This window comes from Cibotium barometz, chromosome 36, assembly GCF_041138505.1.
Source record: "Cibotium barometz isolate CiBa-2024 chromosome 36, ASM4113850v1, whole genome shotgun sequence".
NCBI classification, from domain to species: domain Eukaryota; kingdom Viridiplantae; phylum Streptophyta; class Polypodiopsida; order Cyatheales; family Cibotiaceae; genus Cibotium; species Cibotium barometz.
In genome coordinates, this window is record NC_141081.1 from 29,462,750 (window position 1) to 29,478,126 (window position 15,377).

At 38.8% G+C, this 15,377-nt stretch overlaps 1 protein-coding gene across 1 annotated transcript; it reads left to right on the forward strand.

Annotated features, from left to right (window-relative positions):
• Positions 1 to 3,309: 3,309 nt before the first annotated feature.
• On the forward strand, positions 3,310 to 9,632 carry LOC147617755 (calcium-transporting ATPase 2, endoplasmic reticulum-type-like). Its single transcript, XM_086775986.1, has 8 exons — positions 3,310 to 5,296; positions 5,386 to 5,485; positions 5,678 to 5,799; positions 6,094 to 6,372; positions 6,528 to 6,911; positions 7,134 to 7,243; positions 8,114 to 8,342; positions 8,514 to 9,632. Exons 1-8 carry the CDS (start codon positions 3,890 to 3,892, stop codon positions 9,084 to 9,086), a joined length of 3,204 nt encoding a protein of 1,067 aa, XP_086632112.1. The 5' UTR covers positions 3,310 to 3,889; the 3' UTR covers positions 9,087 to 9,632.
• Positions 9,633 to 15,377: the final 5,745 nt, after the last annotated feature.

A 15,377-nucleotide genomic window follows, 5' to 3' on the forward strand; every position in this document is an offset into this window, starting at 1 on the left:
GGGACTATACTTCATGTACATATCCTATTCTTAAAGATTTTATTCTTGATAATCCATAAAAACTACGGAATGCAATTTTGAGTTTATTGAGATTCATTGAGTTACCTATCACTGTAAGACCTTTTTTTATGCACCCACATGTCAAGTATTCCAGACTCATTTTTATTCACGCTTGGTATGACTTATTCTTTTTACAATAGGACACGGAAATGTGATCTTTTGAAGAAATGAGTGACGCATAGCTCTTTATGTATATTAAAAGGAGGGAAAGGGAAGACTTATTAATTTATGAAAATTTGTGAAGCCTCAAGGGTGAGCTCAAGTCTTTATATACTTGTTGTTTAAAAAACCATTTATATGTTTTCTATTTAAAAATGATTGTGCAACTTGAAAAACATTTATATGCCTAGGGAGCTCCAAGTAAATTTGTTAGATGAAATACTCATTATGTGTATGGGAAGGATTAACCTTCCAACTATAATGGGTCTTGAACAGCCTACTATGGGTCATGTGATAGAGTGCCGTATCAAATGAAGGACATCTCTTTTGTCATGTGATGAGTGACATATCAAATAAAGGACATTGCTTTAGATTGATTCATCTCTTGTCTCTTCCTTATTGTCAAGATAAGCATTCTTGTGTGGCAACAACCCGTGCATTTTTCATACTAATGTTCCCCATGTTATTGATCTCTACAACATATAGAATGAGTACTATTCTTTTATGTGTACATATTTTTGAATAGAAAGCTAGTATAAAACAATCAAATTCTAGAAAATATGGGTTGTAAGAGACAAAACATGATGGCACAAAGTCGTGTCAGTCCATCCCAACATTACTTCCAATCTAAAATGGGCCTTTAAAGTTTCTGGGCCTTAGGTGCATCCATCAGCCACCTTTTGTGAGAACATTTGGCAAATAAGTTTGATGTATAGGTAAAATCGCCCCCATCTACTGAGCACGCTCATCCTAAAAGCATGGGGCATAGGTGTAAAGAGCCTTAGGTTGTTTTATGTTCAATGGACAGGGGCTTAGGAAGGGAAGATCCCCTATCCATCCAAAGCTATTTAAAGACCCACCATCACCCATACAATGGGTGGGGGGCTTGGACATGCAACATTTTGGACTTCCATTCATCAATTTTGGGACCTCCATTCATCAACTTTGGGTAGGCACTACATGTGTAATCAACCATAGTGTCTTAGTAGTGGTTTGTAAGCATGAATGATCATTGTTTTTATGGGTTAATATTAGTCTTTGTAATATAGTGGGTCTTATTTAGTCTTTGTAACTATGAATGGTCATTATTTTTATGGGTTAATATCAGTCTTTGTAATGTAGTGGGTCTTAGTAGGCGGTTACAAATCTATGAATTTTGGTGTCTTAGATAATTCAATATAATATCCACTTTTTTCGCATGTAGACATGGCCACAATCGTATCACAAGTGAGTGGCTTTTGATATCACAAGTGAGTGGCTTTTGATATCACAATTGAGTGTATGATTTAGTTAGTTCTGTATTTCCCAACCAAAATTCAAATTCCCTTTTTATATCATATCAATAAGATATAGTTAAGGCCGATCACACCATACCCATTGTAAGGGAGTATGATGGCTAGAAGTGTACCTACATAAGTCGTAATCAATAAAAGTGTTTGATTAATCACATTTGATTAATTGATTTCATTATTTTAAGTAATTGTGGATTGGTAACCAATAAAGTAGTAAGTTGAATAAGCATGGTGGGTTGGGGGTGTTCACAATCATTTATATTCTTTGACGAGGCAAAGTTTTAAAATCAAAGTGAAGGAAGGAAGCTCCCAAGGAAGCTGCATGAAGTCTTGGAAAAGAATACACTTCATACTTGCACAAATCACTACATTTTGCAAAAAGAAGAAAGTCTATTACACTTCTAGGATTGTTGGAATATGGAGAGCGTGTGGATAGAGAAGGTAGAGAAAAAGTGGAAAGGGAAAGGCTCTCATAACAACATCAAGTCGAAAAAGAAAAAAGTGGTATAGAGAGAATAAGTACCACTTTTTAAAACTACAATGTTGTTGGGATAGATGCTGACCTCAAACAAAAAATTGATATGTATATATGCATGTATGTATGCATGCATTCATGCATAAATGTATATGTGTATATATATATGTAAGCATGCATGCATGATGTATGTATGTATGTATATACATATGTATATGTAATCATGCATGCATGTATGCATAAGTATATATATGTATATACGTATGTATGTATATGTATGCATGTATGTATGAGTATATATGTATATACATATGTAAATGTATAAGTATGTATGTATGTGTGTGTGCATGCATGCAATACATAATATGCTTAACACCAACACCAACACCCATACAATTTGAAATAATGATGTATTCACATGAAAATAGATCTATATTTCATAAAATGATTGAAAATCAATCAAGCAAGATACATACATGCATGCACACATAATAGTAGTGGTAGTAATAATAAAAAATAATAAAGCCAATAACAAGATGAAACACCAAGGACGTTTTTATTAACTTTTAAAGCTATGAAATGCTTTGTGTGTGTTTGTGTGTGGGTGTGTGTGGGGTATATATATATATATACATATATAGAGATAGAAAGACAAGCTCCTAGTTTCATGCTTAGAAAGTGGCACTGGTGTGAGAGAGGGGTCTATTCTATAGCTTTTGCCAAGGCAAGATTGTCACTACTTCCTAAACATACAGGTTGATTTCATAGTTTATAAGCTATTAACTAAGTTCAACTGGCAAATATTAAATCTACTCATACATCAGATGTAATTTTAAGCTAATTACTTGGTTGAATTGGACAATTGCATCAATATTACTCAAATTGTGAAAAAGCAAACATGAATGTGAATGTGTGTTTAATATTATTTCTCAATATACAAAAAGCAATGATAATTGGTGAATTCTATTTTACATAATCCTTGCCAAAAGGTACCATTAATGTGTATGTTAAAAAAAAAATTGGGCTATAGCTAGATCTTTTTGCCTCATTCTTGCCAATATATATGTATATATATATATATATTCACGATAATTGGTGCTAAATAGTGTGTTTTTTCAAATGTTATGGATTTAAGTTTTTTGCCATTTTTTTTCACAACCCATTAAATTGTTTTTCCCGCCCTCCAATTATTTAAAATTTATGACGTTTGGTTTCTCAGATCTTGCACTCAAATCAAAGGTTTTGGGCTTCCAAGCGATGGGACAGCTTTGATAAAACGGTCCAGAAAGCCTGTATAAAGGGTTAAAAACCACTGTGTAATGCACTTTTAAGAAGCTAAGTAAGCTTCTTAGAAGCTTCTGAGAAGTCCCCAGGGACCAGCACACACAGGCTTTAATCAGACCCATAGTGCTCTGATTTGTTTATAAGTATGTGTGATTGGTTAAGTGCTTAATGCTTGCACAAGAATCACTTAGATGTATGTTAATGCTTGCGGAGGGTGTTATCCTGCACATCAGTATGTGGTAAGGGAAGAAGAATTAGCATTAAAAATCCAGATTAGCATGTGATTCAATGCTTGCAAGTGCTCATTAGCATATTGTAAGAGAAGAATTAGTGTCAAGAATAGCATGGGGCCTCATGCTTGTAGAGGGATGAAATCTGCACGTTGTATGTGGTAAAGAGAAGCATTAGCATGCCAAAGCAGATTTACATGGGTTTTAATGCTTGCAAAGGGTTTTAATCTGCCATCAGCATATGAATTAGAATAGAAAAATCGGATTTTGCTCCAATTTGCATACACATGAACAAGTCTTCAATGATTTAACAAAACGATCGATTCTGCACATTAGTATTTGATTAGATATTGATTTGAGAAGAAATTAAGTGTCAGGAAGAGCAAATCATGGCATCACAGAAAGCAGATTCTATGCCAAGATTGGCAACTCAGAAAGCTTATCCAGCTTGGGCTAGATCTGTAGACCAGTGCCTGCATGAGTACACGGTCGACATTGCACGTGGGCTTGGTGAAGTTGATGTTGAAAAGAGAAGAGAGAAACATGGATGGAATGAGCTAGATAAACAAAAGGGAAAGCCCATGTGGAAACTTCTCCTGGAGCAGTTAGATGACACATTGGTTAAAATCCTTCTTGCTGCTGCCATGGTTTCCTTCGTCTTGATTCTGTTCGAGGGCGGACATGGCGACACTGACGTCGGCACTGTCTTTTCTGCCTATGTTGAGCCCCTGGTCATCTTGTCCATATTGGCTTTGAATGCTTTGGTGGGTATATGGCAAGAAAGCAATGCTGAAAGTGCCCTTCAAGCTTTGAAGGACCTGCAGCCAGATAAGGCTAGAGTTATCAGAGAGGATCATCTGATTTCAGAATTGCCGGCACGAGAGCTTGTTCCTGGAGACATTGTGGAGTTGAGAGTTGGGAATAAGGTCCCTGCAGACATTAGAATTGCAAAACTGACTACGTCTACACTTAGAGTAGAGCAGAGTTCTCTCACTGGAGAGAGCATGGCAGTGCTTAAATCTAGTATACCCACCATATCAGATGACATAGAAATCCAAGGGAAAGAATGCATGCTATTTGCTGGCACCACTGTAGTCAACGGTGGCTGCACTGGCATTGTCACCGGCATCGGGATGGCCACTGAAGTCGGCCACATCCAAGCTCAAATACAAGAAGCTGCCATGGAAGACCAGGACACACCATTGAAGAAGAAGCTGGATGAGTTTGCAGAAACCCTCACAAAGTCCATTGGCACCATCTGTTTCCTGGTATGGATCATCAACTACAAACATTTTCTTGCATGGGATATGGTGGATGGATGGCCCACCAACATCACATTTTCTGTTGACAAATGCACGTACTATCTAAAGATCGCAGTGGCCCTAGCTGTGGCCGCCATCCCTGAGGGTTTGCCGGCTGTGATCACCACATGCTTGGCACTAGGCACAAGGAAATTGGCACAGAAAAAGGCCATCGTCCGCAGGCTTCCAAGTGTTGAGACACTTGGCTGTACCACAGTTATCTGTTCTGACAAAACGGGTACTCTTACCACCAATCAGATGTCTGTTACAGAGTTTGTAGCCAATGGGCATGCCCCGGGTTTCATTAGAGAATACCAGGTGGAGGGTACCACATACAATCCAATGGAAGGTGGAATCCTTCGGTGGTGCAAGGGCATGATGGACCCTGGCATGCAATGCATGGCAGAGATTGCTGCCTTGTGTAATGATGCAGAAGTTGAGTATAAATCAAACCAGTTCCGGGCTACTGGCATGCCTACAGAAGCAGCTCTCAAGGTACACACCACTTAATTTTCCTTGAAAAGCACTGTAGTACCAGTTTCTTTATAGGCTTCATGCTAATCATGATGTACATGCATATGCAGGTCTTTGTAGAGAAAATGGGCATTCCTGACTCTGAAGCAGTAAATAAGCTGGAGCAACAAGCTGTGCTCAACCCACATAACGACCACAAGATCAAATTAGGTGATTGAGCTTTATTCAGAACCACTGGTTTTTGGAAGAAGCATCTAGGACTTGATTGTACATCCTTACATGGATCATTGAATGTATTTAGGATGTTAATGCCCACAAACATCCTTACATGAATCATTGAATGTATTAGGATGTTAATGCCCACAAACATGGATTAAGTAGCTGCGTCTCTGAATTGGGCAGTGTGCTGTGACTGGTGGGCTCAAAGCAGTACACGTGTGGCGCTTTTAGAATTTGATCGGGTCAGAAAGTCAATGGGTGTCATTGTCCATACCAGAGATGGAGCTAATAAGCTTCTTGTAAAGGTATGCTAGGGATGTGGCCTCTAAAGCTTAGTCATTAAGCACTCATGCAAAGGACCCCAGGGGGCTCACTTCTAACTTCTAAGCAAACCTTCATATCACCTGCAAGTTTACATGTTTTTTCATGTACACACACACACATACACATGCACATGCATGCACGTGCGCATGCATGTATATGTATATGTATCACCTCACATGTAATGCACTTATGTATGGACTACGTTTTTGTTTTCCCTCATTCATGAGTGTTTGAATTATGCATTTTCCATGCCATGACACTGATGTATTTTTAAGGGTGCCGTGGAGAATATTTTGGAGAGAAGCTCTTTCCTTCAGTTGGCTGATGGAAGTGTGGTCCCAATGAATAGAAAATCTCAAGAGTTGCTGCTAAGTAAGATGCAGAGTATGACCTCAAAGGCATTGAGGTGTCTGGCTTTGGCATACAAAGAGGATCTCAAAGCATTTTCTGATTATGATGGTGAAAAGCATCCTGCTCACAAACAGTTACAGGAACCTGACAACTATACCATCATCGAGAGCGACCTTGTCTTTGTGGGGATTTTGGGGTTAAGAGTAAGTGTTCATACTTATCTTGCATTACACTATAGCTATTTCTAAAGACATGGCAATGTCTAGTGTGGTTTTTCAGCACTTCGTTGAGTGCTTGAACCGTTGCTTCATAAAGAAGATGTGGTTATTAAAGTAAGGTTTCTTTTCAACTTGTGCAGGATCCTCCTCGCGAAGAAGTTCCTCTAGCAATCACTGATTGCAGAGATGCTGGTATCAGAGTGATGGTGATCACAGGGGATAACAAGAACACTGCAGAAGCCATTTGCAAAGACATTGGGATATTCCATGAGAATGAGGATCTGAGCATGAAGAGTTTCACTGGAAAGGACTTTCTGGCTCTGCCTTCAGAGCGACAGTCCGAAATCCTGGCTGGCTCAGGCGGGCACGTTTTCTCTAGAGCCGAACCAAAGCATAAGCAGGATATTGTCAGAATGCTCAGGGATGCAGGTGAGGTAGTGGCCATGACTGGAGATGGTGTGAATGATGCACCTGCATTAAAGCTTGCTGACATTGGTGTGGCCATGGGCATCTCTGGAACAGAGGTGCACTATCTAACATGCTTAGCTCATAACATGCACTGTCATGTGCCATTAGTAGATCATGTGTATACTTGTCTCCCTTGTCATCATGTGTATTGTGTACCTATTGTGTGGCTCAATTAGGCATACTTAAACATGTGTAAGTGAAAGTCATTATAATTTATCACAGAAAAAGCCTTTTCTATGGAAAAAATGCATGATGATGCTGGTGGTGTATGCATGTAGGTGGCCAAGGAGGCGGCAGATATGGTTTTGGCTGATGACAATTTCAGCACTATTGTTGCTGCAGTAGCCGAGGGCCGCTCCATTTACAGCAACATGAAGGCTTTTATTCGGTATTCCCTTACAGTTCCTTAAATCATGAACACAGCTTAAGGCTGGTCTAGTTTCTCTCTTTTTTTTATTGGAATGTAGAGTGTGTGCTCTACACATCAACTGTTGCCCTTGTACACTCCATGCCGCCTGAATATAACACCCTCATGTAGATAAGAGGGATCAACCTACATCCAAAGCACTGGATACACATGCAACATGCATAGAGAACACAAGGAAAGCAGTTGATGGAATCACCAACACAACCATAGCCCCAACGAATATGGACCACCCTCATCATAGGAGACATAGGATGGGTCAATATACCTAAGCGCAAGGCCTCCAGATCACAGACTACTTTGCATGGATGACTACTACAGGCATCACATACCATGCCCTGCAACCACCAGGGGGCTTGGTAGGAGCCTCATATCTGCCTCTTAGGCTAGTTGGACCCAAACCCACATATGTTGGATCCACACACACAGTTATGTGCACATACCAAACCCACATATGTTGGCTACACACACACAGTTATGTGCACATACCAGACCCACATATGTTGGCTACACACACAGTTATGTGCATACATACTCACTTACATAGGCTTTTATGGGATTATTGAACTCTTCAAAAGCCAACTAGTAACCCATGTTACACCTTGCATGATCCATAGAGTATTACCCCTATCTCTTAGCTGGTCCATGCTAAGGTTGTACCACGATGATGACAATGTCTTTTATAGAGAAATCCTAGACTTCTTATCTCCACATGTCATAAAATGGTAAAAATAAATGCCTCAAAACCCTCAGCTGCTATTATTATGAAAAAACTGAAGTAGGCTGATCACTGGTATACTTCTTAAAATTACTTTTTGAAATTGTGTAATGCAGGTACATGATCTCTTCCAATATTGGCGAAGTGGTCTCCATTTTTCTAACAGCCGCATTAGGCCTACCGGAGATTTTGATTCCAGTCCAACTTTTATGGGTAAATCTTGTAACTGATGGACCACCAGCAACAGCACTTGGATTTAATCCCCCAGACATGTACATCATGAAAAAACCTCCTCGGACTAAACACGATATGCTGATCAATGCATGGATTTTCTTTAGATACTTGGTATGAGCTATAAGCTTAAGTTATGAATTTGGTTTTGACATGTCTTTTTGTGAGTGTCTGCATACTTGGGTTAACATCTTCCTATGTTGATGTACTTGGGAGTACTTCCATTTCTTGTTTGTGGCAATATTGAACATTGCCTTCACCATTTTTCCATGTTTGTGATTGCAGGTTGTTGGTTTGTATGTTGGGTTGGCCACAGTTGGGATATTTATCATATGGTATACCCATGGTTCTTTCTTGGGGCTGGACATTTCTGGTGATGGGCATACATCGGTTAGCTTCTCTCAGCTGGCAAGATGGGAGCAATGCCACAGTTGGGATGGTTTCAAGGTTTCTCCATTCACAGCAGGATCAGAGACTCTGGCTTTCGCCGACAATCCGTGTGATTACTTCACAACAGGAAAAGTCAAAGCCACCACTCTTTCACTCTCTGTACTTGTTGCCATCGAGATGTTCAACTCATTGAATGCCTTATCTGAAGATGGCAGCCTTCTAGCCATGCCTCCTTGGGCCAACCCTTGGCTTCTTCTGGCCATGTCAACATCTTTCGGGCTCCATATTTTGATACTTTATGTGCCCTTCCTTGCAAACATTTTTGGCATTGTCCCACTCACCTTCAGTGAGTGGTGTTTGGTCCTCCTGCTGTCTTTGCCTGTTATATTGATAGATGAACTTCTAAAAGCCATTGGCAGGAGGTGGTCACAACCAACTTGCCAGCCAAAAAAGATAAAATCTTCATGAATCGAACCAAGTTATGCTCATCAAAAGCATGAGCCCAACAATTCTAGGCCTAGTGAAGCTGGATGTACTACTATCATACCATGGAAGTCATATATGACTGCAAATGGAGATCTCCAGACAAGAATGGAGGGCCGAACGAGGCATGCCATGTCATGGCCTACAGCTTATGAATCAACATGCACTTGCTACTCCAACCAAGGGGTGGATTTCATCCAACCAAACTTACACACTAAGGCTGGTTTTACACAGCAATTCCCACTCATGCAATGGAGGCAGGGAGTAGTGGGCCTCTGTTGACAGGCAGGGGTGGTGGTGTAATCTGTCTAAAAGCAAATACGATTTGTGAGAAGGGTCCACAAGATTTGCCTCAAGGGTTGTTCCTCCTGCATCAGAATTTTCAATGTATTGGTTGGCTCTAGTAAATGCCTTGATGAGCCATGCATTGCTTCCATAGAGAATTGTAAAGGGTTTCAAGGAGGTGAATAATAAGTAGAGCAATGCATGTAATGTGCCTATTATATATTACAGGTTCATATTTGCATCCAATGCTTTGAAACAGGCATCACCAATACTTACACCCTTAATGGTTTAAGAGGATATGCATGAGAGATATTCTGGTCTGCTTTTATGTACCCTTGCAATGATCTTTTTTTTTTTTGTAGGTATAAAGGAATGTAGGTGGGTGGATCAAGAGGTTACAGACCTTGGTCTCACCATTCAATCCTATTTAGGGTTTTATTGATAATGATTTGCTTTATATTAAGTCTTTATTGGGCTACGAGCCACACTTGTTTATGGTATTTGGTGTGCTTAGGGAAAATGTGTTGTATGCCAATAAAGATAAGAATTTCCTTTCTTATCGTGTCCCAAAGAACGGTAAATTTGATGAGATCTTTTTGTTTGTTTTTCTCAAAATTCTATTGTCTTCTACTCCAAGTGCCATTGATTGACTTGTGCAAGTTGTGGTTGTAAATGTTTAGATTGATATGCATTAAAAAAAAATTTATGAGTTGAAGTAGAAGGTTGTTACTACTCTTACGTTGGAGATCATGGATCCTACATTACGATTTGTGGTTGAGACAAATGCAAAGCACCATTATCATAGGAGCCGAGTTGAGCCAAGAAGGTTGACCAAGGGCCTTTGAAAGTAAGAGGCTTATTAGTTTGTATTGCAAGTGTTGAGATATATGCACGGGACCTCGTGTACTTCTTGAAAAATTAATCAAGCTCATACACACATCAAGGAACAAAGCATAGACTTGAATCAAATCGACAAGATTAAAGCATAACATAGAAGTATAAAATAGAGAAAACATCACCATTGACACTCTATTAGGTACAATTTTTCTTCTCATGCATGTACCTCCACTCTCACCACATGAGTATTTTGAGAAGTGTATTCAAAATAACCCAAGGAGCTAATAATAGGTGTGTGTACAAAATAGGGCTTTGCTTTTCCACTTTCATAAAAATAGCTCAAGCACTAAAGCTTGTTCACACACTAAGTGTAAAATAGCCAAAATTTTGCTAACGTATGTGCTAGTAAAATAGCAATGCCATGCACAAGCGTGCATAAATAATATGTGCAATTATTTAGCATATGGCTAATAAAATAACCCATATGAAATAACCCATATGAAATAATAACTTGAGATAATATAGACAAGATCCTCCATGTGTGACACATGCACTTTTCATCACCTATCTCACAAATGTAAACATATTAGTTTTTCTAATTAATTACTATCATAATAATTAATCCCAATATGACATGTTGAATAGACACAAACACAACATACACCCACCACTTATTACACTTTGATAAGAGTATCATTATACACATCATCTAGCATGGCATGTCTCACCACTTACACTTTGATGAGCATATCACAATACACATCATCTAGCATAGCGTGTCATTTGCATAAACCACTTGTTACACTTAGATCATGTAATCGTCTAGCATAGTCCACTTGTTTTATTTCGATAATACACAGTCATCAAGCATGGCATTACTTGTTACACTTCGATAACATACCCCCATCAAGCATGGTCTCAAGTTATACCAATAACACTAGGTAACTAGTTTTTAATGCGCTGTTACCCATGATACCAATTCACTAGCAACTACCCTCAGTTGCTTATTTTCTTATTTTGAGCCAAGGAGATCAAGATCTTACAAAATACCAATTCTAGTATCTTCTTTAATTATGCCAAATAGACTTTCTATTAAGGAATTCTATATGTAATAAACTCTAGTGTCCCATACCACCCGAAATTATTCCACATAAATCTAGAGATAAGTATGCATCAAGATCTTTCACACATGATTAATCTTTCTGTCCCATACCACCAAGACTAATATGTAGTGAAAATTCATAAAGTAAAGTTTAAGATGGAAGGGCTAGTTCTTCCAAGAAGTTCTAGTGAGGTTCTAGTTGGATGCATAAAAACTCTCCTTGAAATATACTGAATAAAATTTATTATAAAAATGGTTAAATGAAATGTGTATATTACCTTAGGAGTCAAAATATTCATCATAGTAGGAGTCTTCTTCTTCATCTCATCAATCATATAATCTCATTCTTCGATTTTCGTGGATAATTCGATGCAATATGTCCAATCTCGGCTCACCTAAAACACTTCTTTAAATCATATTTATTAGCTTGTTGTTGCGAATCATCAAGCTTGGTATCAATACCTATGTTATTGCCATTGAGGGGTTCATCAAATGTTTTTTGAAAGGTTTTATGCTTTAGAAATATTGATGTCGATGTTTAAGGTGTCATTGTCTCCTTTAGGATGCCATTTTTCCTTTCAGAATTTATTGCTAAGTGTAGTCGAAACATGTTCATTTCTGATCGAATTATGGGTTTTAAACCTACTATAAACTTCCTTCTTTTATCCTTGGTGCGAACTTTCTCAATTACTTGTATTTGTAATAAGGTCTGCCAAAATCTATCCACATAAGAAGATATATTCTCTTTCTCAAGCTTTCTGAAAATGGCCCATCGTTGTTTAGCTCTAGCTTTGTACTGTGAAGGTAAGAAATCCTTCTTGATGAGCTTCTGAAATTTCTTCCAAGATTTAGGTTTGTGCTTACTAGTTCTAGTCACATTCCACCATAAAGCTGCATTGTCCACCAAATGATTGGTAGCATACTTGATTTTATCTTTCTCAGAGAATTTCTCCCCCTTGAAAAGTAATCATTAAGTTGACTAAGCCATGCAAGTATTGTGCAAGCATCTTTCTTGCTATCAAAATTTTGAAAGGTAAAAGCTTTGTGGCTAATTTTCTTTTCCTTCCTAGACTCCTAAGTTCTAAGAGTAGCTTGCACGGTTCACTGAATTCGGTCACCATCAGAGTCAGAAGATTCATCATTACTAGCACCTCTATGCCTCTTCTTGTGAGATAACCTATCCTCTAGATTCCTTCTCAACTCGGTCTCAACTACAATCTAGTTTTGGAGTGCCTTAATTTGCTCTTGAATGGTTGGGGGTAGAGGATTCGTGTGATGAAAAGAGAGATGTAGATAGATAAAAGGTGTAAATTTTAAATATAGAATTGCTATTGCATAATGACTGTCTGTTGAAAATATGTTGTTGAATCGGATGATTAAAATCTTTGATTGAATTAGTCTTGAATTACACGATTAAATCGTGCGCAGAATCCCACGATGTATGCAAGAATCGGGTGTGGTTGAAGAAGTCAAATCGCTTAATCGAACTGGACTTGAATCAACAATTGTAAAGATTATCTACCACATGTCAAGCTGTGGGGGTGAAAAGGTGAGTTGACAACCTATCCTCCTCAAGGTACCATGCTAGAGGACTCACTGTTGGCAATGATGAGACAGAAGGTCCCGTTTAGAACCTTGTAGCTCACTTGAGTGAAGTTGACTATTTGGAGGGGTGACTTTAAATGACTATAGCTATGCCGATTGGAGCTTAAAGGTCACTAAATTTGAGTGAAGCTTAAAGCTCCAACTCTATAAGAGAAGCTTCAATGGTGAAGAAGCTGAGAGATCAACATTTGTGCTTTGATACCACTTTTAGCTTATAATAGAGCTGAAAGCACACACATATAATGCTTAGTGACAAGAACATGAGAGTGTAAAGGGTGAGAGAGAATGGCTAGCTCAAAGCGAGAGACAAGCTCTCTGAAAGTAAAAAGGAGAAAGTACAAATGAGGCCACAAGCTAGTAACCATAAAGCTCACAAAAGTAGAATCAACAACAAAACCATAACATAACCATATTGAACATTGATTAAAGTAGAACTCAATTCAACATATAAAATAAGAGATTTGAAAATCAAAATAACACACCAAGTTTAATCTTAAAGTACAAAATACATGGAGTTTGATACCATATATATGTAGAGAAATAACAAAACATATTAACCAAGCATATATGTAAAGGTAGAGAAATAACCAAACATATTAACCAAGTATATATGTAAAGGTATCAAGAAATAAATCACATGTATGAAAATACCAAAAATATATCATCATAACCATCATACACATCATCATCCATGAACATACAGAGTCTAACTACCATATGGAAAGAAATAGCATAAAATATCAACCAAGCATGTATGCCAACATCACGATATCTCATAGTTGGAGGGTAAAAAATGTATCTTATGAGACAAGAACAAAGGTGTATCAAAATCTCTACAGAGCCTTAATCTCCCACATCCCTACTCCATAGGGTTACATGTGATCTCTTCTTAAGACATGCATGGAAAACTAGGGGGTGTTATGGGCTACCTCACCTCGAAGAGGGAACTCTACACATTCACCTAATGGATGAGCAATAGAACATAGCTGTATTTGTTGAAGCATATCTTCATTATTCTTTGCGCTATCTTGGTACTCCTTAATTTGCCTGGCATGCATAGTTGTGAGGCTCAGTGTGTGGTCGATCTCTTTTTGAAGTTGCTCTTTTGCCTGCTCCAGCCTTGCGTTTAAGTCAACGTTTTCGTTGATCTTCTGTACAATTGTCTGACTTAAGATGCGGTTATTACTTTCCAAGGCATTGTATCTGTTTTCTTGTTGTTCTGTAGCCTTTAAGCTCTTCATGATCTATTCTTTGTGAGTTGACTCTGCTGCCGGAGTTGTTCTTACGCTTTGTACTTTTTCATTGGCATCTTTCAGCTCCTTCCAGAGGCTGGCATTCCTATCATACAACATGTGCGTTGTTAATAGGTGGCAACACCACACCTTTTGCTCATGTTCCTAGTTTGTACTAGTCTCAGCATCCATTTTTGTAAGTGGATCATGAAGGAGTGCCTCTAAGCCTTCAATGGTTTCTTGGATGAAGCTTTGAGAATCCATGTCTTTGAAGGATTTGAGCTACGGCAGTTGCTCCTTATCATCCAACCTTTGCCTTCTGCTTGGACTTGAAGGATCTTGCGAGCATTGTCTCTTACTAGACTTTGGGGGAGCCTCCAGTCCTTGTGTTGTGATTGATACTTCTTCAACTACTTGTCCCTCCATAGCTTGGTCCTTTTGTGCTTGTTCCTCAGCTTCCTCTATTGGTGTATTTGTTAGGTGTGAATCCTTGAGAGGAGAGAGGTCTTTGAAGATGAGTTGTGCGGGGCTTGCTGGAGGGGTGAACTATTGTTGTTGTTCCTGCACAGTGGGGCTAAGTAGCTTTTCTTGCAGGGCCTCTTGGTATGTTCGGATTTCACTTGCCACTGCCTCTTCCAGTTGTCGTGATTCTGTTGTGACATCTACAAGTATCCCTCTCATCTTTTTCTCTGTCTTCTTTCGTCGGTCCTTTTTTATTGTCTTGATGAGCTCCTGTGTTTCCATTAACACTGCTTGCCCCTCTTCTATCCTTCCAGTAGCTTCTTTAGGTTGGTTGGGGATGATAGCTAACTGCATATTCTCCTCTGGTTCAGGCTCTTTTAAAGGCTTCTTTGCCACATGGTTAAGTACCTAAGTTAGGAGGTAAGGATTTTTGATCTTTGATTGATGGGCTTTTAGGTAATTCTCCATCTCCTTGTGCATATAAAAAGCCCAGTCCTCCTCCTTCTCCTCATAAGCTTTAGCTATCCTGTTCAAGCCCACCCTGTTGTACTTGTCAAACCGGATTTATTTGCATTATTAATGACATTGCTCTGAGTGCTTTTTGGTGGCTTCATCTCTGATGTTTTTGTATTCTGCTCCATTTGAGTTGTAGGAATCTCTCTTTAGCATTTCCTTGATTGGCATTGTATCAAGGGTGTGCCTGTGTGTCTTCACTGCATAGCATCTGGGAGTTGTAAAGATTCTCTAATTAAA

What these genes read in the sequence shown, in the direction of transcription:
- LOC147617755 (XM_086775986.1), top strand. Translation starts at nt 3,890, where the DNA reads ATGGCATCACAGAAAGCAGATTCTATGCCAAGATTGGCAACTCAGAAA. An exon ending in CTACAGAAGCAGCTCTCAAG is followed by an intron (nt 5,297 to 5,385) that starts GTACACACCACT and finishes ATGCATATGCAG; the next exon opens with GTCTTTGTAGAGAAAATGGG. An exon ending in TGGGGATTTTGGGGTTAAGA is followed by an intron (nt 6,373 to 6,527) that starts GTAAGTGTTCAT and finishes CAACTTGTGCAG; the next exon opens with GATCCTCCTCGCGAAGAAGT.